At 41.2% G+C, this 20,972-nt stretch overlaps 2 protein-coding genes across 4 annotated transcripts in view; one reads left to right on the top strand and one right to left on the bottom strand.

The window, feature by feature from the left end:
* Positions 1 to 20,972, top strand: part of LOC6725091 (1-phosphatidylinositol 4,5-bisphosphate phosphodiesterase) — a 39,850-nt gene that overhangs the window by 1,327 nt on the left and 17,551 nt on the right. For 2 of the 3 annotated variants that reach the window (XM_016173410.3, XM_016173408.3), the window contains exon 2: positions 9,183 to 9,227. The gene's annotated coding sequence lies outside the window, so the exon portion shown is untranslated. Of the gene's footprint in view, positions 1 to 1,414; positions 1,691 to 9,182; positions 9,228 to 20,972 lie in introns of all 3 variants that reach the window. The other variant, XM_044923675.1, reaches the window with a different exon arrangement.
* LOC6725090 (MORC family CW-type zinc finger protein 3) lies at positions 3,169 to 5,832 on the bottom strand. The gene is made up of 4 exons (XM_002106081.4): positions 5,533 to 5,832; positions 4,272 to 4,633; positions 3,717 to 4,207; positions 3,169 to 3,652 (listed from the first exon to the last, which is right to left on the bottom strand). The coding sequence occupies exons 1-4, from the start codon at positions 5,669 to 5,671 to the stop codon at positions 3,385 to 3,387; spliced, it is 1,260 nt and encodes a 419-aa protein (XP_002106117.1). The 5' UTR covers positions 5,672 to 5,832; the 3' UTR covers positions 3,169 to 3,384.

The raw sequence follows: 20,972 nt of genomic DNA on the forward strand, positions 1-20,972 counted from the left end.
TGGTGTGGATGTTGGTAGGGGAGGGTGAGGGGAAAAGCACACATAAAATTGAAGCATTCAAATTTACACACGCAAAAAACGACGTCGGCAGAGCAAACAACAATTTGCCAGGCCGCCCGCCTTCTCGCTCGCACCCATCGGCACCTGGTCGCCGCGTCTCGCTCGCACTTACGACGGCCACTTGTTTTGCCCTCTGTCGACGTCAACGCAGCCACTGTGCACTGAAAGAAACAGAAGACATGGTACAACATAATTATGAACCGCTTGTAAGATTGATATTTTTATATAAACGCCTACTTTTCTGTCAATCAGAAAATATTTTACTCGACAAATTTAAGAGCTTAAAATGTTTAGTCTTTTGTGTAAAATCTAACTCAGTGATTCGCCACTGTTATTTCAAAATAAAAAATAATAATGATTCACGACCGATAAAACAACAAATTAAAAAAAATTTAGCCGCAAACACTTTAAAACATCCAATTCCCATTTAGCTTTTTCCTTTTTTTTTTATTTTTTTTTATTTTGTAGGTGTTAAATAACAAATACTCATATTTTTCATCTCTGTATCGAGCTGTAAATGCGCATTATCCAAGCTCTACTGTAGTTCTACGTAGCTTACTTTTTGTGGCAAGTGTGGCGATCAGAAGCTTTATTCTGCTTCTCCCTCGTTTCCTTTTGTTTGTTTGAACTGCAACCGAGGGAATGGGGGGCGTGCCAGTGGGCGGTGGGTGGCCCGGGATTGTGCAATAAAGCTATAATAATAAAATAACAAACAAACCGTTAAGGCGAACGCCGTCGCACACTCATCGCACCAACACAAACGCACCAAAGGTATAGGTGTGTTGGTGCATGAGGGGGTGGAAGATATAGGGAGAGGAGAAAGGCAGGCGAAGGAACAATAATCATATTTGCACTTGCTCTCTCGCACGATCATCACCCACGCAGAAAGAGCGGGCAAGAGCAGCAGAGAGTGCCGGTACAGTAGTCATTGGTCGCACGCATTTAGCTGGCCATAAAAGAGGATATCATCATAGTGTACTGTTTAGTTTCATAGAATTTTGTTTAGTTTATTTAATATATTCATATGCAGATTATTTATTTAAATCAGCACATATCCGTCTGCACGAAAAAGCCCCACTGTACTTGAGATAAAAGTTCTCCGTTGCTGCCTCTCCGTTCTCAGTTGGTCAGTGGTCGTCCGCCGGAGCTTTTCCCGTTAGTCCGCTCGCATAATATAATCCGCGATAAACAAGGGAACACGGCACGGCGAGAGAGCGAAACGGCAACGTGTTTCGTTTTGGTTTCAGTTTCGGTTTTGTTTGCCGCATGTTTACCCATTGTATTATTACCTGTTACATTTCTTTTCCTTTTTTTATGTGTGTACATTTTCACAGCAATCGCATATTTTTTGCAGTGGCTGTGAGCTGAAAAACAAAACAAAAAAAAAAAAACAAGTGCAACCAAATACAGTGTCACCTGTTGTGAGTAAAATTAAGGAAACGCGGAGAGAGCGCGAGAGAGAGTGCGACAGCCGACTGATCAAACTGTAAATCTTGCAATGCTCTTCAAACTGAAATTCGCAAGGCGGGAAAAAACAAACAAATATAAATAAACAAGAATAACAAACAAAAATAGGTAGCAAAAGCAAGAACAACAAAAGCCGAAGCCAATTAATTAAATACATATCTACGTAAGTTAAACACTCAAGCCAACACGAACTATGATCAGGACACTGAGAGAAAAAGTGCTGCAACTGTTAGCTATTGTTTCACAGAATAAACTGAAGAAGCATACATAATAACAACATGGGTAACGTTATGTTTGATTTTAGATTATATTGTGAATTAAAAAGTTCTTAGTCATGGCATTCATATTTCGGGGTATCTTAAGTTCATTTGCAAGTTTACTGAGTCATCGTTTGCTTTTGAAATAATTATTGTTATTATTATTCCCCAGAGAGTCCATTATTAAGTCGCAGGCATTATAGGGGATTTGAAAGGGCGGCCAAGCACATGCCTCACTTTGTAATAGATAGTGCATATGTACAATATTCCCAGTTCCGGAAATATGTATGGTTATCTCTCATATGGAAATTGCTTGGTAACAATTTATGGTCTTGTATGCAGTAAATAATCTTGAATTATCGTAAATTATCAAAAATCGCCGAGGATTACCAATGCGCAGATAAAACGTTGGAGTTTTCGCCCTCCATTTGTGCGTAAAAAAAAAACATCGCTTTGTTTTGTGCCTATATATAGAAGCCCGGGTGAAGAGTGCAGGTGTTTGTTTGTTTGTTTGTTTGGTATTCGTAGTTTTGTATTCGTCGATGAGTAGGCGAAATATCAGTGGGCTGAATTACATTCCTAATTACAGATTAGTTTGTTAATAAAAGTGCCTATCCGACGTCGAGTCTGCGTGCTCCATTTGGCATATCCATTTGGATGATACAATGACATACATACGTACATACAATGAACACCATTGCCATTCGCACTTTCATACCCATTGCCACAATTATGGTTCGCATTGTATTATGCATTTATCGAGTTAAGGCCTTTGTGCCTCCATCGACTCAGTTCACCTCGCTTGAGTTGAGCCAGCGATTCCGTAATTCGGATGACATTGGGCCCTCCAATGAATGCCAATATTCGAAGTGAGCACACGTCGTATGCGTAATTTTTGTAAAGCAGTTTCGCACTTTGTGTCATATTTACTCGACGACACTCTTTGTGTCCAATGTCCCATCATTAGTAGCTACTTGATGATCAGTGTTTATTAATTAAATACAAGACTATTTCAGTGTTAGGCTAATAATTATTGAAACAAATTAATCCCACCAAGTACTTAATGTTCAAAGTAGAGAGAGCGCATTATTGTGTGCAAAAGTACTGGGTATTTTATTGACCAAATACAAACAGTCATAACATTCTGGCAGGCTATTGGCTATTCACTACCAAACTGTCAATCGTGTTTGAACACCATTTCGAAATTAGAATGAATTGTGTATTTTGCGGTCCGCCGCAACGAAACTATAATGTGTGAGGACAGTCGTCACATTCGGATGTTGCAATCAAGTGAGTTGGAAAGAATGGGATTTGGACATGCACGCTATGAGTTTAATTCGCTTAAGTTTTTAAGGAAAAAAAGAAAAAAGAAGAAAAAAAAATCTAGTTTAAGACAGGTAGAAAATTTTATTCGAAATTTGTTTTTTGTTTAGAAAAAACCGTGGGCACATTAAAGATGAAATATATCTAATATACGCATAAAATTTGTGGTATTGTGTTGTGCTCAGCTACCTGCTTCTAAGTTAACAAACGCTTCTCAGTCATCGTTGCAGGACCCTGGATGCGCCGCCAGAGTCCTTTTCGCATCCTTCAGGCCAAATCAATACATCCTAGCATTTAGCAGAAAGAGAGCGGCCATGCCTATTCGAAGTAAATTGTCCTTCATTGGGGGTGAGGAGTACGCTGGCGCCAGGCAGTCGAGTATTCCGTCCACCACGTGGTACATGCAACAATGGAAAGTCTGCCTCTTGAAGGCAGCCAAGTAGAAGATCAGGCGGCGAGTCAAGCTCATTTTCTTCTTCAGACTCGAAACCTCCTCCTGCAGTTCGACTTCCAGTGCGGTTTGGCTCAACGTCTCCCGGTACTTACTGTTCAAAAACGTTTTTTAACAAAATTCTAGTGATTCTAGTGTCTAGTGACAACTTAACTTACATCTCCAGAAGAATCAGTTCCTGTTCGTAGTATCTTAGTGTCTCATAGGCAGCGTCCAGTTTCCGCTGTTTCTCGCCAAGCGCCACCGACATTTGATCGTTCTGCTTGATAAACTTATCCTTAATCGTTAGCAGTTCATCCTCCAGCTCGGCATTTTCATACTCCAATTGGAGGGCCCGTCGCTGTTGATTGGCCAACTCGGCGGCTCCCTCGCGATAATTGGTCAGCTCGTGAAACATACCGCTGCGATAGGTATGCAGCATTTCGTCTACATATTCACACTCTAGGGACTTGCTGGCGTACTTGTTGTTCAGCTCAAGTTCCCGCTCCTTTACCTGCTTTAGTTCGTCGTCCAGTTCGCTGCAGCTGTTCATGGTCACGCGGAGGCGATCGACGGCCTGCACCAGCTGGTTGCTCAGCTGCTGTCCACGTCGCTGCAGCGTGCAGATCAGTTGGTTGCGCGATAGCAGCTCTGTTCGGCTGCGAACGGCCTGCGGAGGAGCGCCAACTTACTGTGTTTTGTGTTACCTAGGTACATATGTGGATACTACTTACATGGGCTTGGTACTTGCGAACCAGCGTCTGTAGATCGTAGACTTCGGCCTTTCGGCGACGCCAAAGTTTTACCAGCAATACATTAAAGTACCTGATGGCCAGGAAACGGATTCCCGCATCTATTTCTAGTTTTTCTGCCTGTTCTGATTCTAATTCTTCGATCTTCTGTTCATTATCCACTGTATTTTGAATCACATTACTATTACTAGGGCCACGTGTTCCCTTGGCAACGGGCAGCGGACTATCATCAAAGTGGTGGATTATCGGATTGGTGGATCTGTGATTGTGTCTACTGTCGTTGGGCAGTCCTTTTCCCGGCAAAGGCGGCGGTATGAGTCTTTTAAACATGAGCTCCAACTCGTCTGCGGTGCACATGCAAGGGAAATACCACAAATAATTAGATGATTCATGTCAAATTATGGCAAGAAGTCGTTTCTCCAACTGAAAATTATCACTTATTCCACCTTTAAAGTGGCCAAAATCAGTCGAAATATGGACTCTCCTACCTCGTTGTGCTCGTATTTTAATTCCCAATCGATTGGCATTCAAATTTGGAAACTTTAATTTTTGCCAATTTTTGCAAATTTTTCAATTTTTCAAATTTATCAAAAATGTGAAAATTCACCGAAAAATTAATTATTGAAAATCAACTTAAAAGTGATAAGGGTAGTTAGCATTGGTTATTAGCGTCACAAAACAGTTTGTTGTTCAGCTTTATGACCATTTTTAGCCAAGTTGTGCTGAAAGAAGTGTTAGTAAATATCGAATTTCTTAGTAAATTCAATTTTCTAATTTTCGGTCAAAAAATAAACCGATTTTTGGCCAGAACATTGTAAATATTTGTCCAAATATGGATTGTAATACCTCTTTGCGCTCGTAATTTAATTCCCAATCGACTGGAATTCAAATTTGGAAACATTATTTTTTTGCCAATTTTTGCAAATTTTCATGATGTTACCCCTTATTAAAAATGTGAAAATTTACTGAAAAATTAATTATTGAAAATCAACTTAAAAGTGATAAGGGTAGTTAGCATTGGTAATTAGCGTCACAAAACAGTTAGTTGTTCAGCTTTATGACCATTTTTAGCCAAGTTGTGCTAAAAGAAGTGTTAGTAAATATCGAATTTCTTAGTAAATTCAATTTTCTAATTTTCGGTCAAAAAATAAACCGATTTTTGGCCAGAACATTAAGATCGTTATTAAACTTTGAACTTTTAATTTTCTGTAAAGCTTAAATTCACATTGATTGCCAAGCTCACCCATGCCGTCATCCAACTGGCGATCCGCGTCCTTCCAGTTAGTCATTAGGTCATTGTCCCCGTCGACGGGATACAAGTCCTTCAGGTCCTGCTGATAGTCAGGTGGTTGCTTAGTGTTTGACCGCTTCGTTACGGGCATGGTGGGTGGCCTATGCTAAATTGAGTTTTAAAATAATCCTGTCTTCTATGTATTCTATAACTTTAAGGGTCAAAATGTGCCGAAAAAGTTATGTGTTAAGGAAAATTTGTTCTGAAACTGTTTGATTCAATGTGGAAGTGTGAATGTCATTATCATCGACGACTGGCAGTCCAGTCACAGCAGTCTACCATTGGGATTCGTTTGAAATATTTTCGAGGCTTCTCGAAGGTGATTTTCGAAGTTGTCTTCAGAGCTTCGTTGAATTCCTCGTGCGGATGCAACTGCTTGGAAGATCCATATGCGAAGCAAATCTTGCCTAGCTCTTGCCTTCGAGGAATGCTGCTGGGTTCAGTTCATTTAATAGCTTGCCTTCCACTCATTTCCTCATCCATATACGAATACCAACCAGTATGTAGTCGAAATATCAAACGAGAAAAGAGAAATTACATTATTGACTCACTGACGTCGTTGCCGTTCTCGTTTCTCTTGCTGTTTTGGGGTTTTGGTTTAGGTTTTCCTTTTTTTTTTCTTTTTTTTATGGCCAGCGCGCACCGCACGCCATTTTGACAGTTTGAACGCTTTGCAAATAAACCGTTAGGAGGCATGGCGTTGACAGCATGGCATCGCGACGCCTGACGCTGCACTGCGAGAAAAATCGAAGTGAACAATAAGTTATTTTCTCGTCCTTAGCTGAATCAAGCCAAGAGACTTATTTGAATAGAGTTACGTGAACTCATCCCACGCCTATATAATTAAGTTGCATTATTTGAAGTCCTTTAGATTTTTCTGCGTGTGCTGATAAATGTTTGCTGCCCGTTACTTTGTAATATCAGCGATGATGTGGGGTAAACGGGGGAAAAAATGGTAGGGGGGAAATGCTTAGGGATTGGAGTTGCCTGTAGTGAGTAACATGTTTTTTTCCGACTGGGCAATTACCTGGCACACAAAACGGCGGCGGATACATGACAGAGAAGATTAGATACGACCCGGGGACTCTCAGATACAGATACATTTGACGAACTGAGTGCCCTGCAGTTTGCAGCCTGCAACCGTTGGTATTTTCAAGAGTCAATGTGTGGATATATAACTGGGTCTCGTTTCTATGATCCAAATATATTCTATTTATTCTATGTAAGTAGGCTAGAAATCCACACAAGCCCAGTAATCTGTTTATCTTGCCGTGCCAAGGAGGTTAAAATCGTGTTAAGCTCGTATATATATCTGGGCATCGATAAATGCCCAAGTGCATAGCGTAATTACTACTTCTCGCCGTATTTATACGAGAGGTACAAGTACTACTTGAAGCGAAAGTATCTCAAGGTATTCCGGCAGCCAGAAGTATCTCATGGCTTTCGCTTTCGATTTGATCAAAGATTGCTGCCGCAACACGGAGGCTAGCGAATAAATTCAACAAACCCAGGCCCCAAGGCACCGGCTCGGAAAAGCGTGTGGTGGGTGGTGGTGGGGGAATGTGGAATTTTCTGGGAAATCAACGAAAATCGAATCAGGACCAAAAACACACGGACACAGACACACACACACACACACACACACACAGCACACGGACGGGCGAAAAGTGAACAATTTTATTAAAGCAGCGTGTTGCGTAAAAAGTCAAAAGGTTTTCCCCGAACCGCTGCTTTCGCTTGATTGACCAACTGACGGAATGGGCAAACTGAATGACTGAATGGCCGATTGACAAATGGACGGTAAGCCAGCTCAGTGATTATTTGCCTGAATAGTATGTATTTTAGGACATCATTTTTGATTGTTCAAGCATTTGAGAACGAAGTTTGTGATACCTAAACATTTAGATGCTTAAATTCAAAAGACGGTGTATTCCAGTGCGATTAGCTTCTTCCGTAGCCCAAAAAGTTGGCATAGTTTTAATTAAAATATCATTAGGCCAGCAGAACGAATGTTTTTCGAGCCTTGGCAACGCACTAAGCCAGAAACCAAGGGAGCGAAAGAGGAAGTAGTAGGTTGACTGCAAACATCATCAAACTAATTATGAACAAGCCGAGCAGCAGCAGCAGCAGCAAGTCGAGTATCTTTTGCATATGAAAGCAGCTGGGAAATTGGAACGCTGTGAAAAACCCCCCGCCCCCCTTCCAGCAGCTCAGACCTCCCTCCCGCTGCCCTGGCCACCATTGATTAAAAGTTTGCTGAAAAGTCAACACAGGAGCTCTGGTTTTTTGACCAGACCAAAATGCAATTTGCAGTGAAAAGAGTCACAAAAGTTGCGCTGAATAATTCAGCGCATCAAGATGAATTTTTCAGCTGCGGAATCATGTTTTGAATGTCCAGGAAAACTGCGGAAATCTACACGGCGAAAAAATGCGAGCACAGAAAGCAAAATGATGAGCGAAAAATTGCCGTTAAAATTTACTCGCTACTCTTTTTTTTTTTTTTTTTTTTTTGGAAATATTGTTTGCCAACGGAATTGACTGTGGTAAATGTTTGTTTTGCATTTTCTTGTTGTGTATTTAAGCGAAATCGTGCGTGGGCGTGGCACTCTCTGTCTGCCGCCCCGTATTTTTGTGTATGCCGTAAAGCTCGAGAGCTTATCCCAGGCCGTAATCCTCCGTCCCGGAATTTCCCCAATCCCCCCCCTCTATTACGGCCTGCCCTTTTTGCAATTTCGCTGCTCATTTGCCAGCTTTTTTATTTGCATAGCCGTCGTCGTCGTCGTCGTCGTCATCGCTGTTTGTTGCTGCCTTCGTTAACTTTACCTTCGCTCCGCCTCACCTGGGCTGCTGTATTTTATTTCATTTGCATTTGTTTGTAAATGATTAACAAAGAGGTTAATGTGCACAGCGAGCGAGATAAACAGCGTGCAGGGAACGCCAGCTGAGTTTCAGCCGGTTTTTCCTTCTTTTTTCCGCACTTTTTCGATTTGTTTGTGTTGCAAGGCAAGGGCAAGGCACTGGGTGTTTTAAGGGGGGAGGGGGAGGAGGGGTGGTGCGGCAAGGATGAGGTTCCGGCAGCTGGAGCAGAAGACATACAGCGTACACCGAGGGCAAATACACGCCACTTGGTTTAATACACTGCAAATGGCAGCGGTCTAAAATGTAACAATAGTTCGAAATCTTTCTTAGGAAATAATTAGTAGTACTTAATGTTACCATTTATGTTTACAGTGCACTGAAAACATGTGCGGAGAAATGGAAATTTAGTTAATTAGATACCGCTACGCATTTGTGTATGTGTGCTTTTTGCGTTGGTATCTTGGTGTGTGTGAGTGTGTGTGGGGATGCAACATGGATGACCTTCAATCACACACACACCCACCCACAAGCAAAACCATTGCACTTGTGCTCGGCTCTTCTCTTCTCTTCTTTTCTTTTTTTCTTCTTTTTTTCTTTTCTTTATTTTGTTTGATTTGGAAAATTAAGGCCAAAACTGCAGTAGCTGAGGGATTTGAGATACGTGGGAGGTGCATATGTACGCGTACTTCCTGCAAACCATTTCGATTTTAATACATATTATTTATTTTCTTTTCTCTCTGCAGTTCAGCGCATCGCCGTGCTCCCATCGAACTAAACTAAATGTTGCGGTAAGTTCATTATCTCTAAAGGGGTTAAAGATGCATGGATGGATGGGTTTGTCCAATTTCAACGATCATGATTACTATTTGCTGAATTTATTTCACTCTAACGAAAAACAGTAAACGGGCAATAGCAATCGCGGTTGTAAAGTTTAACCGATAGCCTGTCTCAGCTTTTCTTTGGCCAACAACTTTTGAGCATGGTGAAAAGTTTGTTTTGGTTTTTATTATTTTATTATTATTGGAGTTGGTTCGTTGGTTCCTTTGGTTTATGTATGTATATTTCATACGCCATGTATGGCCCACACACGCATTGCTACACACACACACACACACATACTGATACAGATACAGATAGAGATACACACGCATACGAAAGTTTTGTCATGGATTCGAGTCGGCACGCCTCAATGTATGCAACACACTTGTGGCTCATGTTGTATTAATATAATCACTTTGGGAATTTTCCCTGACTTACCAAGCGAGCACTGGGCATAAATCTGTGCTTAAAATGCGATTGTTTTCCTACTTTGCTATATATACAATTTTAAAACATTGCATGCAATGTAGCATAAACTGAAAAATTCGTGATCGATTGCGGGGAATGTGGTAAACAAACTTTTCCCACTGGCTTTTTGAAATAAACATAAGCAAACAGTAGTGGTAATGTTTACCTTTTCTGAAAGCAGATGCCAAATCCTTGATCTTCCCAATTATTTTGTGCTCAAAGCATTTCTCTCAGTGAAAAGCAGAAGCAACAACACGAGCATGTTAAATGGATATTAAACTATGACTACTGCGGTTTCCTGTACTTTTTTTTTTTGTTTTTGGTTTTAAGGGTGTTCTGGTCCTTTACTTTATCCCCCAGTTTGGCCAAAACTTGCCCATTATGTTCCAGTTGATGTTTTGTTGGCTACCGTGTCCGCATCCCTGATTATGACAGTTAAATGTCGTGCGGCTTGTTTGGCGAGTCTGTTTCTGTTTCAGTTTCAGTTTCAGTTTCATTTTCAGCTTCGGCTTACGGGGCGTATGAGTAATCTGCACTTGAAGCTCCCTTAACCTCAAAACTGCGGACAACGAGAGTTTCAAGGAAAGGAGAAGGGTTGGTTTAAACAGATTTTAATATCTTTCATTGATTTTACAGTAAGACTGAGCTACTTCTAAAATATATCTATATGTTTCTATTGAAGAAATTAAAAAATAAAATAAAGCTAAGTAGCGAAACTCGAGTGTTTGTTTATATTGACTTGAAGTTAATGCCTCCAAATGTTATATTTCCTGCAATAATATTGCTCAAGTCAATGATTTACGGAAAGTATTATTTACTAACGATAGTTGGCCATTTCTATTAAGATGAAATAACTTTGGCAGCGTATTCGGCGAATGTTATTAGCACGAAAGTTTTCTAATCTCACTTTTGGCTTTTCCGGTCTACAGCAGAAGTGCCCCGCCCTGGAAAAATACCCCCACCCACAGTTGGAAACCTTAGTTTTTGGGGCCTTTGTTTTAGCCTCGTTTTCCTTTTGTCATAATTTGGGCATGTTAATTTGCCGGGCTTATGGCTTTTGAGTGGCGTGCCGTGCGTATCGTTGTCGACCCTCAAACGCTGTCCTTTTCCCCCTGCCCTTCACGCACCCAATTTTCCTCAGTGCTTTCCATGGCCAGAAATAACACACAGACATCAGCACAAACACACAGACAGACACACAGACACATACGCACACACTCAGACAGATGGATGGGTGGCCATCAAAAAGTGTAGCATACAGTTTTGCGTCGCTTATGTAATGCAATGCTCTAGCATCTGACGTTGTCTGCCTTGACTTTCATGCGTACGCACCACACACAAGTGTGCGCGAAGAGGAACGAAGATAGAGACGGAGAAAGCAGGAGAAAGTGGTAGCGGGACGAAGGGAGAGTGTGAGACAGTGTGTGGAATGGACCTGGGCTACGTGCACATACATACATTAGACGCTCGCCTAATGTTGGCGTCATTAGCCGCTCCACCCATCGAAATAAAAAAAAGAGCACCCCTTTTCCTTGACCTACGCCCCCTCTGCCGCCAGCTCTTCCTCGAACTTTTACCTTATGCCCAAACTTTTCACCATGTTCATGCCTTTGGCAAGACTTTCCCACTGACTGAACTCTCGCCAGGCAATTTGTGCACTCATATATTGCTTTTCTTTTGCACAAGCACAAACTACTTTTCCTTTCCAGTTCACATGCCATTTATTAAAGTTGCATTGCAAATTATAATATACATCGACTGCATTTCTAACTATTAAAGTTGCATTAGTGCAAGTTTAGTGTGTTTTCATACATATTTTGTATGTCTATAAAATGCGAGTATTTGATTAAATAAGGAAGTTTACGTTACGTTCTCGAAATCATTGATTTCTTCTGCCAAAGTTAACTTATTACTTGGCTGGACTTGTGTGGCATTTGGCACCTCCATCGCCGCCCAAACCCCTCCCAAACCATCCCCTCGTAATGCTGATGACATCGGTGGCACAGACTGCACTCAAAACAGCGAAAGTCGGGGCAATCTTGCGCAGGCGGCGCATCTCATCAGGCCCAGGAATGTGGAATATAAAATCATGATCAAGGGTCTGGCGGGGGTGTGAAGAGGGCGAGGGGAGAATAATGGCGTCACTCACACTAACACATACATATACACACGCACACACACACACACACACACACCGTTACCACCATTTTGTTGACTAATGATTTACAAAATATCCTGCTGAGCTGCCGTCACATGCATGGCACACAAGTCAGTCCGTGAGGAGAAGGACACCACTTGGCTTCTCCTTACACTCAAAAAAAAAAAAAGTAGGAAATGATTTCAGCCTTTTCATCTGTGCTTATGCGCAAATAATGTGGTGATTTTCTTTTTCATGGACAAACATTTATTAAATTGCCAAATGATTCATTATATTATATTTCTTGCTATATTTTCTAGTATTGTGTTATATTTTTTTTTTTTTTTTACAGTGTGGGAAACATTGTAGCCCTTTTCTTTTTTCTTTGGCTTTTTATCCCTCGATTTGATGGCAATTACCAACAAGCATCGACGGCATCAGAATTCAACTTCTAATCGGAATGGATCAATGTCAAGGGCCCCATTTTGGAGGTGGGACATATTCACTTCTGTCTCGGTCTTCAATTAGAGCGCCAAGTGCAATCAAAATCGTATGGCGGCAGCCCGGGGTTTTTGGGGGTTTCTGTTGGCTCCAGTTTTTTTTTTTTTTTTTGATGTCCTGGGGCGTCCTAGGAACGTCGGGATGCGAAGATTACGATGCCAACGACGTGTCTATGGCCGGCACATGAATGTGTAACCATGTCTAACACATTATTTACACAATACGCCCAAGTTAATTGGTGGCGGGGCCGAAGAGGGGCTCCATGGCCATCTTCATCTCCACTAAGCCTCTCGCACATCAGACATATTTGTGTGCTGTTTATAAATGGATACAGGATTCCACGCAGGACAAGGACTGACTGACAGGCGGGCCGGTCGAGGGAAACACGATAGACAGTGGGCCTTTTGGAGGACCTACACCCGTTCTTCCGTTCCGTCAAAGTGTGCGCAATTAATTATTTGTCATTGGTTTCCCCACAGTTCCGTTCAATCCCTTTACTTGTCACCACTGGAGTGGCGTTTTGAGAAGCAAATTATCGTGGCGTTTAAAGGCTCTGAACTCGCCGAATGGGATTGCAAATGAATTTGGTTGAATGTATTTGAAAAAGTACGCAACAATATATATTTTGCTTTTGATTTTGATTATATTTCTGGAGGGACAACCAGCGATTGCCACAAACTATTGAGAAAAGGTCCATTGAACCGATATTGTTTGTTTGCATGTGTGTATGTTGTGTCTGAAGCAAGTTCTCCGTCATTTGAGCATTTCAAATTGATGATTGTTTTGTGGCAACTGTTTTTTTCTTTTTATATACGCACTTTTTTTTTTTTGCAATCAACGAAGCTAACACCATTGTGGTGGCTATTAAAAGGGAGGCTGAGTGGCCTGGTATTCATTTTCAACTCAATATTGACCGAGACAAAATATTTGGATGCTTTTTCTGCTTTTTTTGGTCGGGACTGGCCGCCGGCCTGCCTTTCCACTCACTCCGCTTCGTGTTCGCCAGTTTACCCGGGTTTCCCGACATTTTCCACGGAAAGTTCGTTGTCCTGCTGGAAGCGAAAAACAGATGACGGAAAAAAATCGCCTGGAATTCCTCCCGAGCTCTACCCTGAATTTATGCTACGGTTATGGTTCTGTTTTGGTTTTTCCCTGTTGATGGTGCTGAAAATGATTTCCGGGTCGCTCATTAACTCCAAATTTGATTATATTTACTTCACGTTTCTCTCTTTGGTCTTTCCTTCGCCCGCTTTTCCAGCAGGGAAAACTTGTGAAAAGAAAATAAATAAACGAAAATGTCCACTAGAAGTGGGACTTTCTATTCAACCTAAAACCTACAAAAATCGCTGCATAGTTTAAGAATGTATACAAATTATGGGTGCTTAATCTTTTCGCTTGATATATATATGATTTTCCTTAGTTTAATTTGCTTTGTGACTCGCAATTAAGTTCACTGAATTTCATCCTTAATATCTTCACCGCTGCGCGTGTAATTCGATGAGCTTAACCTTTTCGATGGTCGCCTTGGAAATCCTAAAAGGCGGCGAAAGGGTAAAAATAAATTAACAATAACAATGGCAGACTGCGCAGCATTAGCACCAACATCACTTTATCAAAATAATAAACAAAATGCGTAGTATATACCTAACGATCGGAGCAAATTAACTTAAACGAGATTTGTGTGTGTTGTATGGAACCAAAAACATTTACACATACAGCTCTCTCGTTTTATATACACTACATTGTATATATAAACTGGCAAAATAGATTTGAATTTCTATTAGCTCAATAGCTTTCGGTTCCAGCATTTTGATTTTGATTGCATTTATGGCACTTTTCATAGGTTTTTTTTTATTTCCAAATCTTTGCAAATCAATGGCATTTTCGAGCTTCCGACTCAGAAAACTTACTTCTGTTTAAAGCATATAATGCGATGGACGCAGGTGTCATTTGAATATGACAGCCTTGAACTTGTGGAATCTGAGATAATTGGAGATTCTAGGAATAATAAAGTTAGGATGCCAATTATTTTTTAGCCTGAAAGCCGTGTTTGAGCCACAGATTTGATTAGCAAAAGAACAATGGACGTTAAGGTTAACGTGAAATACGAGGAACTAAAATCCTTGAATACACAGACTGAAAATAATACATTTCGGTGGTACAAAATAATTGAGTGTGCAACCTTGAACTTGCTTACACATGGTTAGGCACTTCCAGTAATTGAATAATGAACAATGCCTTCTTAACCTTGAATAATGGAAATTTCAATATCAATTCGATAAATATATGTATGTGAGGGAGATTAGTTTTGCCTTAGATAATAGTGCCAATATGAAAGGCACACAAAATCAGCTGAAATCAGAAGAGCAAATGCAGATGCCCTCTGACCTCTCGACCCCTAACCACACCGAAAAGAACTTTAGCACCCAAATGCCACCCACCTTCTTCTTGTTTTTTTTGCCGTCTGCGGGTAATTAACGCACATTAATATTTCAGCATTAACAACCTTCGATGCCTTTGTTTGCCTTTGACAGCCAACAACAACAAGACTCAACAGCAAAACCAAAAACCAAAAAACCAAAAACCACCCATCGCCCCGAAATACTGTTAGATAAATATTTGCCATAAAAATAATTGTTGGTGGTGTTGGCTTTCGCTTCGCTCTGGGCGCTGCGAAAATGTTCATGAACCTCAAATGCGCATTCTTTCGGCTTTTATTGTTTATAAACAAATAACAGACAGCTAATAAATAAATCAAATTAATTTCGATTCCACTAAAGTTTAAAATTACTCAATTGGCTCTCCGAATTGAAGAGAAAGCCGATTTCCAGATGCGGATGCCTTAAGCTTTTGATTTGATTTCTTTTTCTACTTTCTTCTACTTTTTTTTTTTTACTTGACTTTACTTTACTCGTTTAATCAGAGATCCGTTGTGGAGATGCTCTCGTTTTTGCCTTGTGCAATATGGATGATGCTGGATGATGGCCTCGCAATCAATGTAAATAAATCAAAACACACCAACAACAACGTTTATAGTCGGGCATTCGGGGAAAAAAACAAAATCAAGCGAATTGTATGCGAAAATAAATTATTATGTAATTACGATGCGCACATACACGCAGCTAGATATCGACTAACTAAACAAAATGTCCGCACGTGTAACGGGAAATGTGTTTACGATATATACCATATATATGTATGTATGTATGGTGTATGGTGTATGGTGTATATGGTGTACACCCCAGCCCCAATAGACCCCCATATCGTTTAAATGATGCGTAGGCAACCGCCCGCCTGGAATGCCATTCAAATGACAGACTATAAATAGGCATTCAAACAAACAAGTTGGCCAAAGTGACTGCAATCGAATTCCCAGAACAATGCGACCGACAAAACGGGAGCGAATTTCTGGGAAAATAGACCAGCAGTACGAGTAGCACTGTGGAAATGTCAAAGATGCATAATTTAAGGCGTGTGTGCTATCTACTTTGAAAACTGCCCAGAAAACCTTCAGTAAAACCATATGAATTACCTATGAAATAATTGCATTTTATTTAATTCCCGGAAAGTGTGCTTAAAGTGGTTATATTATCTGAATAATAATAATAACATCGTGATTGGATGGGCAAGGACTACTGTCTTCGCTGTCCTCCAAATACATCCAGTTGTTGGCATCCTCGGACATGGAGCAAATGAGTCTCAACTTCCTTTTTACCTTATCGATGCATTTTTGGTGCTCACGGATGCGTTTACTGATTTCCAGGACCTTTTCTTGCAATGCGACATATTTATGTGTGCTCCTTCAATAGGTGACCTTGGGCCGTTTTGAGAACGCATTTAAGGACATTGGAGTCGACCTTGCCCACATCTTGGTTCTATTCGTCCTACTTGCGTGTCATTCCCATTGCTTTCAATTTTGCATTCCACTTCAGATTCAATTTTTTTTTTTTTTCAAAAACTTTTTAAAACACGCAATAAAAAATTGGAAACCCTGGTCAAATACGAACTGAATTCGCGCTTTCTTCAATTTTTTTTCAAAATTCAGTAAATAGTAAAGTGTCAGTTGGGTGCAAACAAACAGTTACCTTTGAGTCTTGATCTGAGTTTATATCCATATAAGATGACCATGTTATCTGATTAGCTCCTGTATAATGAGCTGTCATTTCCCAACTTTTGCTTACGAATCGCTCAATTGTCGCAGGCTGACCAATTCGAGGACTGTGTGTAATTGCTATGACTTCGATTTGGTTTTCCCCGTTCCCAAGGTCGACCTGACGAGCCGGGAGCAGGCAATGATTATTTGATTAGGCGACAGCGGCTAAGCTGATTACGTATACGTAATGCACCACGACCACCTAAACACAACTGGGATGCACTCAACAGCACACGGCTAATCAAAGTGGGTGTACACGATACACTGGCCGAAACAAATATCAATAAAAGGAGTCCAAAGTGGTTACAATCTCAACTGCATTGCATACATAGTATGTACACGTATGTATGTACATAATGTAATGGTTCGTCCTTAAAGACTGTATGCCATTTCTCAGTGTAGCTCTGCGAACAGACTCTCGATTGCAAAATGGTTCTGGTGTTGGATGTCGCAATGGCGTCACTGTTTGTCCATTCAGGTGAAGGTTGCCCGTCTGCCGATTGCAAGGGCTGTACACTTAGCCCCGCACCACTCAGATAATTAGTGCAATTGGAGTAGCTGGTCGTAAATACGCTGCACTTCATGGATTGGCCCAAATTTATGGCATTGACGCGTTGCAATTTCGCCAACAGCAGCTGCGTTTTTTCCATGGGTTTTGAGACCATTTAGATAAGGTTAGTGCCAACAGCGAATTAGTTACTTGGTGGATTAGGGGCAAGAGTTTTTCGTTTCGTCACTGCGCTTGCAAAAGAGTAATTTGGCAAATGCACCTATGACTGTGAGACCCTAATAGACTCCATCGAGTTAATAATATATTTTGCACACAAAACAAAGAAAATTTGTTCCCAAAGCTAGGGAAAACCCCACTCACTGCTACCTCAATTGGCAGCTTGTGTGTGGGGCGTATGCGTATACGTAATAATGTGCTGCAAAGGTATTAAATAAAAGTCCCTTTTGCATGGGAATCGGAAAATGAATAAGCAACGAGTACTAACGACGTTGACAATAAAGCTTACAAATTGAATAAACAGACAAATATATATAGGTATAAATGTAGGTATATTTGCATTCTGACAAATGAATAAAAAAGGGAAAGAGATGGTTGTAAGGGGGGAAATTTGCGAGAGCGTTCTCACAATTCATTTGATGATATTACCTCGCATATTATCCACTTAAAGTGAGAGACAGGGATGGCAAGGGTTAAGCGGGTTGGGCGATGTCAATGCAATTGTCTCTTTCCCTCCGCCCAGCCCTTCTCTTTCGCTCTTCTTTTTTATTTTGTATATGTGTAATTAATGCGCTTAAAAAGTATTAAAATGACATTATGCTCGCAGCTTACAACTAAAGCTTGCAGTCACGAGAAAAGGATGAAAAATGTGGAGAAAAAAGTACGAAAACAATATTTATATACGGCGGGAAAAAGGGATAAAAAGGCGCTGGCGAAAGGGACAGATAGATGGCTGCGAAATGAGACAGCAAAACACAAAGGCCAGCAAACATAAAGGACAAACTGTAACGAAAACAAAGAGGAAAATGCGAAAATGCGAAACGGGAAACGGGAAACGGGAAAAATGAAAACAAACTTGTTTTTCCAATGCAGTCATCACAGGCAGCTAGAGAAAAGTTTTTGCGAAAAACCAAAGGCGGCGTGCACAGAATTACAACTTTGCGATGGGACGAAAACTTTTATGATGGAAAACTTCTCGGCTGCTGTTGGCATTTCCATCAGCCGTGAGTTTTTCGGTGGATGGAAGATTCAGTGAGGAAAACTCATCCAGGAGCCCGAAATCAGATGAACTCTTCCTGCTGAAAACAGAGAAACACGAGACAGTTTGACTAAATGATAAACCAGCGCCAAACTTTTCGACTCTGTCGCTGACAATTGCCCTGCCATTCGGCGCTCCAATTTGTAACTCGATCGCACTTTTGTTCCATCCCGGTACTAGTATTTCAACTTTATTTGCTTGTTTTGTTTCACCGACCAGACGCACATCCTTTTATTTTATTTGAATTAGAACTTATCGCAATCATTTAGTTCTTGAATAACTGAACAAGTAATGGCCTTTTTTTTCTGATTTTTTTTTTTGCCTTGGCTCCATTATTCCTGTGCCACGAATTAACCCGACTCCTGTTTGGGGGGGTGGCTTATCTATCCGGTTATCTAGGGCACATCGCATGTCCTGCGGTTCCGTCGACCTTGCCGCCTGCTATTTATACGGCAAAGTGAAAGTAAATCAATTCAATTAAAAGCTCATCAAATATAATTGTGCACGGCAATCGATAAAATGTCTATTAGACCTGCTCACTTAGTCGCAGGCAGCTCAATTCCCATGTCCAATTGCCATTGCCGTTCCCCCTGACCACTTTGTCTCCCGTAAACATAAGCGGCCATTTTACGAGCTCAGCGAAATTATCGACAAATTAGTATAAATGCCGCATGCCCCATGCCCCATGCCCAAAGCCCCAATGCCGCCGCCCCATGAACCAACCAATACATCCATCGAAACAGGCTCGCATTCAGGCGAAGAATCTGGGCCTGGGTTTTGGGTCTCTGGGCCGTCGGTTTTGCATTTTTGGGCCGCCTTCCCATGCCGAAAAAGCACTGTGAGGCCAAAGGTTTTTCGCAAAACCTTTGTCGAATCACAACACGCAAATTGTGTTCTGCCCTTTGCATATTTTCATACCCTCACGGAGCGTGAAAACCACTGAAAAGTGGATGTACTAATTCAATTATCAGTGTCATCGTGAGCGATTTAAGGCTATTTCTCTTTGCCATTACATTTGGGCTTTTGCCATTTTTTAATCCTAGCAAAATTATTAAATGCATGCTTATAGGGACCCTAATAATTAATAATTTTAAAGAGCATTTCTGTTGCCTTTACCTCGGTCACAAGAGAGAACATTGAATTTCGATTTTTTTTTTTGTGTTCGCTGCTGTTTTTGTTCCCGCACTGTCACAGATTTAATATGCACAATTTCACCGAAGGACCAAAAGGAAAGGGCATTCGTTTTCTCGAGCTGCGTCCGCCCCATGATAATGTATTGTTTTGATTCGGGGAATTCGAAGTGTTTCACGGCCTGTGGGGCTAAAAATAAAACCACCGCCAGAAAGGAGAGGAGCTACGTGCCGCAAAAGTCCGCCAACAGCTGTAAGCCATATGACAAAGCCTCCTTTTCCCATCTATCCATTCATTTTTTCTTTTTTTTTTTGTTGATTTCGGTAAGGTTTTGGGGCCGATCTGCTGTCAATGTTGTTTTGCTACGCTTTTTTCCTGGCGAGCCGCACACACACACACACCACCCACTTTCCTTTGTTTTATTTCGGTTTCGTTTAACTTCTTCTGACAGTTGCTGACAGTTTGTTTGAAGGATGCCCGTGCTGTCGCTCCGCCCATCATTCGGTTTTGATTTGCCTGTGCCACGCCCCTTGCCCTTTGACGCCCCACTCGCCCCTGACCCTGCCACGCCTACCTCGACGACGCCGGCAGCCCTTGGAGCCTTTCTGGGGTCGTCTTCTTTTCTTGACGGATGGTGCGTGCCTAAGCGAGTTTCTTGTCCCAGGACTTTGCATATTCCCACACATCACGTATACGCCAGGGTCACCTGGGTGTGTACGCTTGTATATGTATGTGCACAAGTGTGTGTGGGTCTCTCTGTGTGTGTGTGTGTGCGTAAGGCGTTGGTGGTTAATGATATGCCAGACAGACAAGTGGCTTAGTGTCAATGCTGACTTTTATTATTTCACAATCAATTAAATTATTAACTATTTCCAATCCTTTTAAAGTATTTTTACACATTATAAATTATTCAAAAATAATAGGGGTGCTTAGTTCATCAAAATTGAAATAAGTCTAAGCTCCTGTCTATATTTAGAATGCCATGATGCAGGATACGTAAAGTACTACTCAAATAAACAGAAACGTGCTGGTTTTTCTTGCTGCAATTAATTGAAAAAAGCTCGTCTGGCCTCATGGAAACATGCAAAAGTTTGCAATTTCCACAAAGCGGAATGGCGCTGGAAATAACTCATGTTTGCAAACATACACAAAGCTGGCATCTGGCAATTTGTTAAGTTATTTTCCATATTTCCTGTCGTTTTAAAATGCGAAATGCATTTTCGGTCAAATCCTTTCTGCTCACTTTTAGACACGCTAGCCATCTCTGTCGCCAGCAGTCTGGCTAGCTCTTTCTCCTTTTCAATTTGTGCACAGAATAATAGAGGACTTGTTTATCAGACGTAATTACTTTTGGTCCTCAGTCAAGAAAGTCGAGAGAGGGAAAAAGCCCATTTGGTTTTCGGTTTTGGATTACCTTTCCCGCTTGATTGATGTAATTGAGCGGGGCGCTTGATTGATTGACCAACTGACTGCATGAGCCGAGTGTGCAGTGCCATCAATTTTGATGGATGCCCGGCGCCACTGGCAAGGTCAAGTTGTGTGACCCCTGACCCCACAC

Source organism: Drosophila simulans, chromosome X, assembly GCF_016746395.2.
Source record: "Drosophila simulans strain w501 chromosome X, Prin_Dsim_3.1, whole genome shotgun sequence".
Taxonomy (NCBI): Eukaryota; Metazoa; Arthropoda; class Insecta; order Diptera; family Drosophilidae; genus Drosophila; species Drosophila simulans.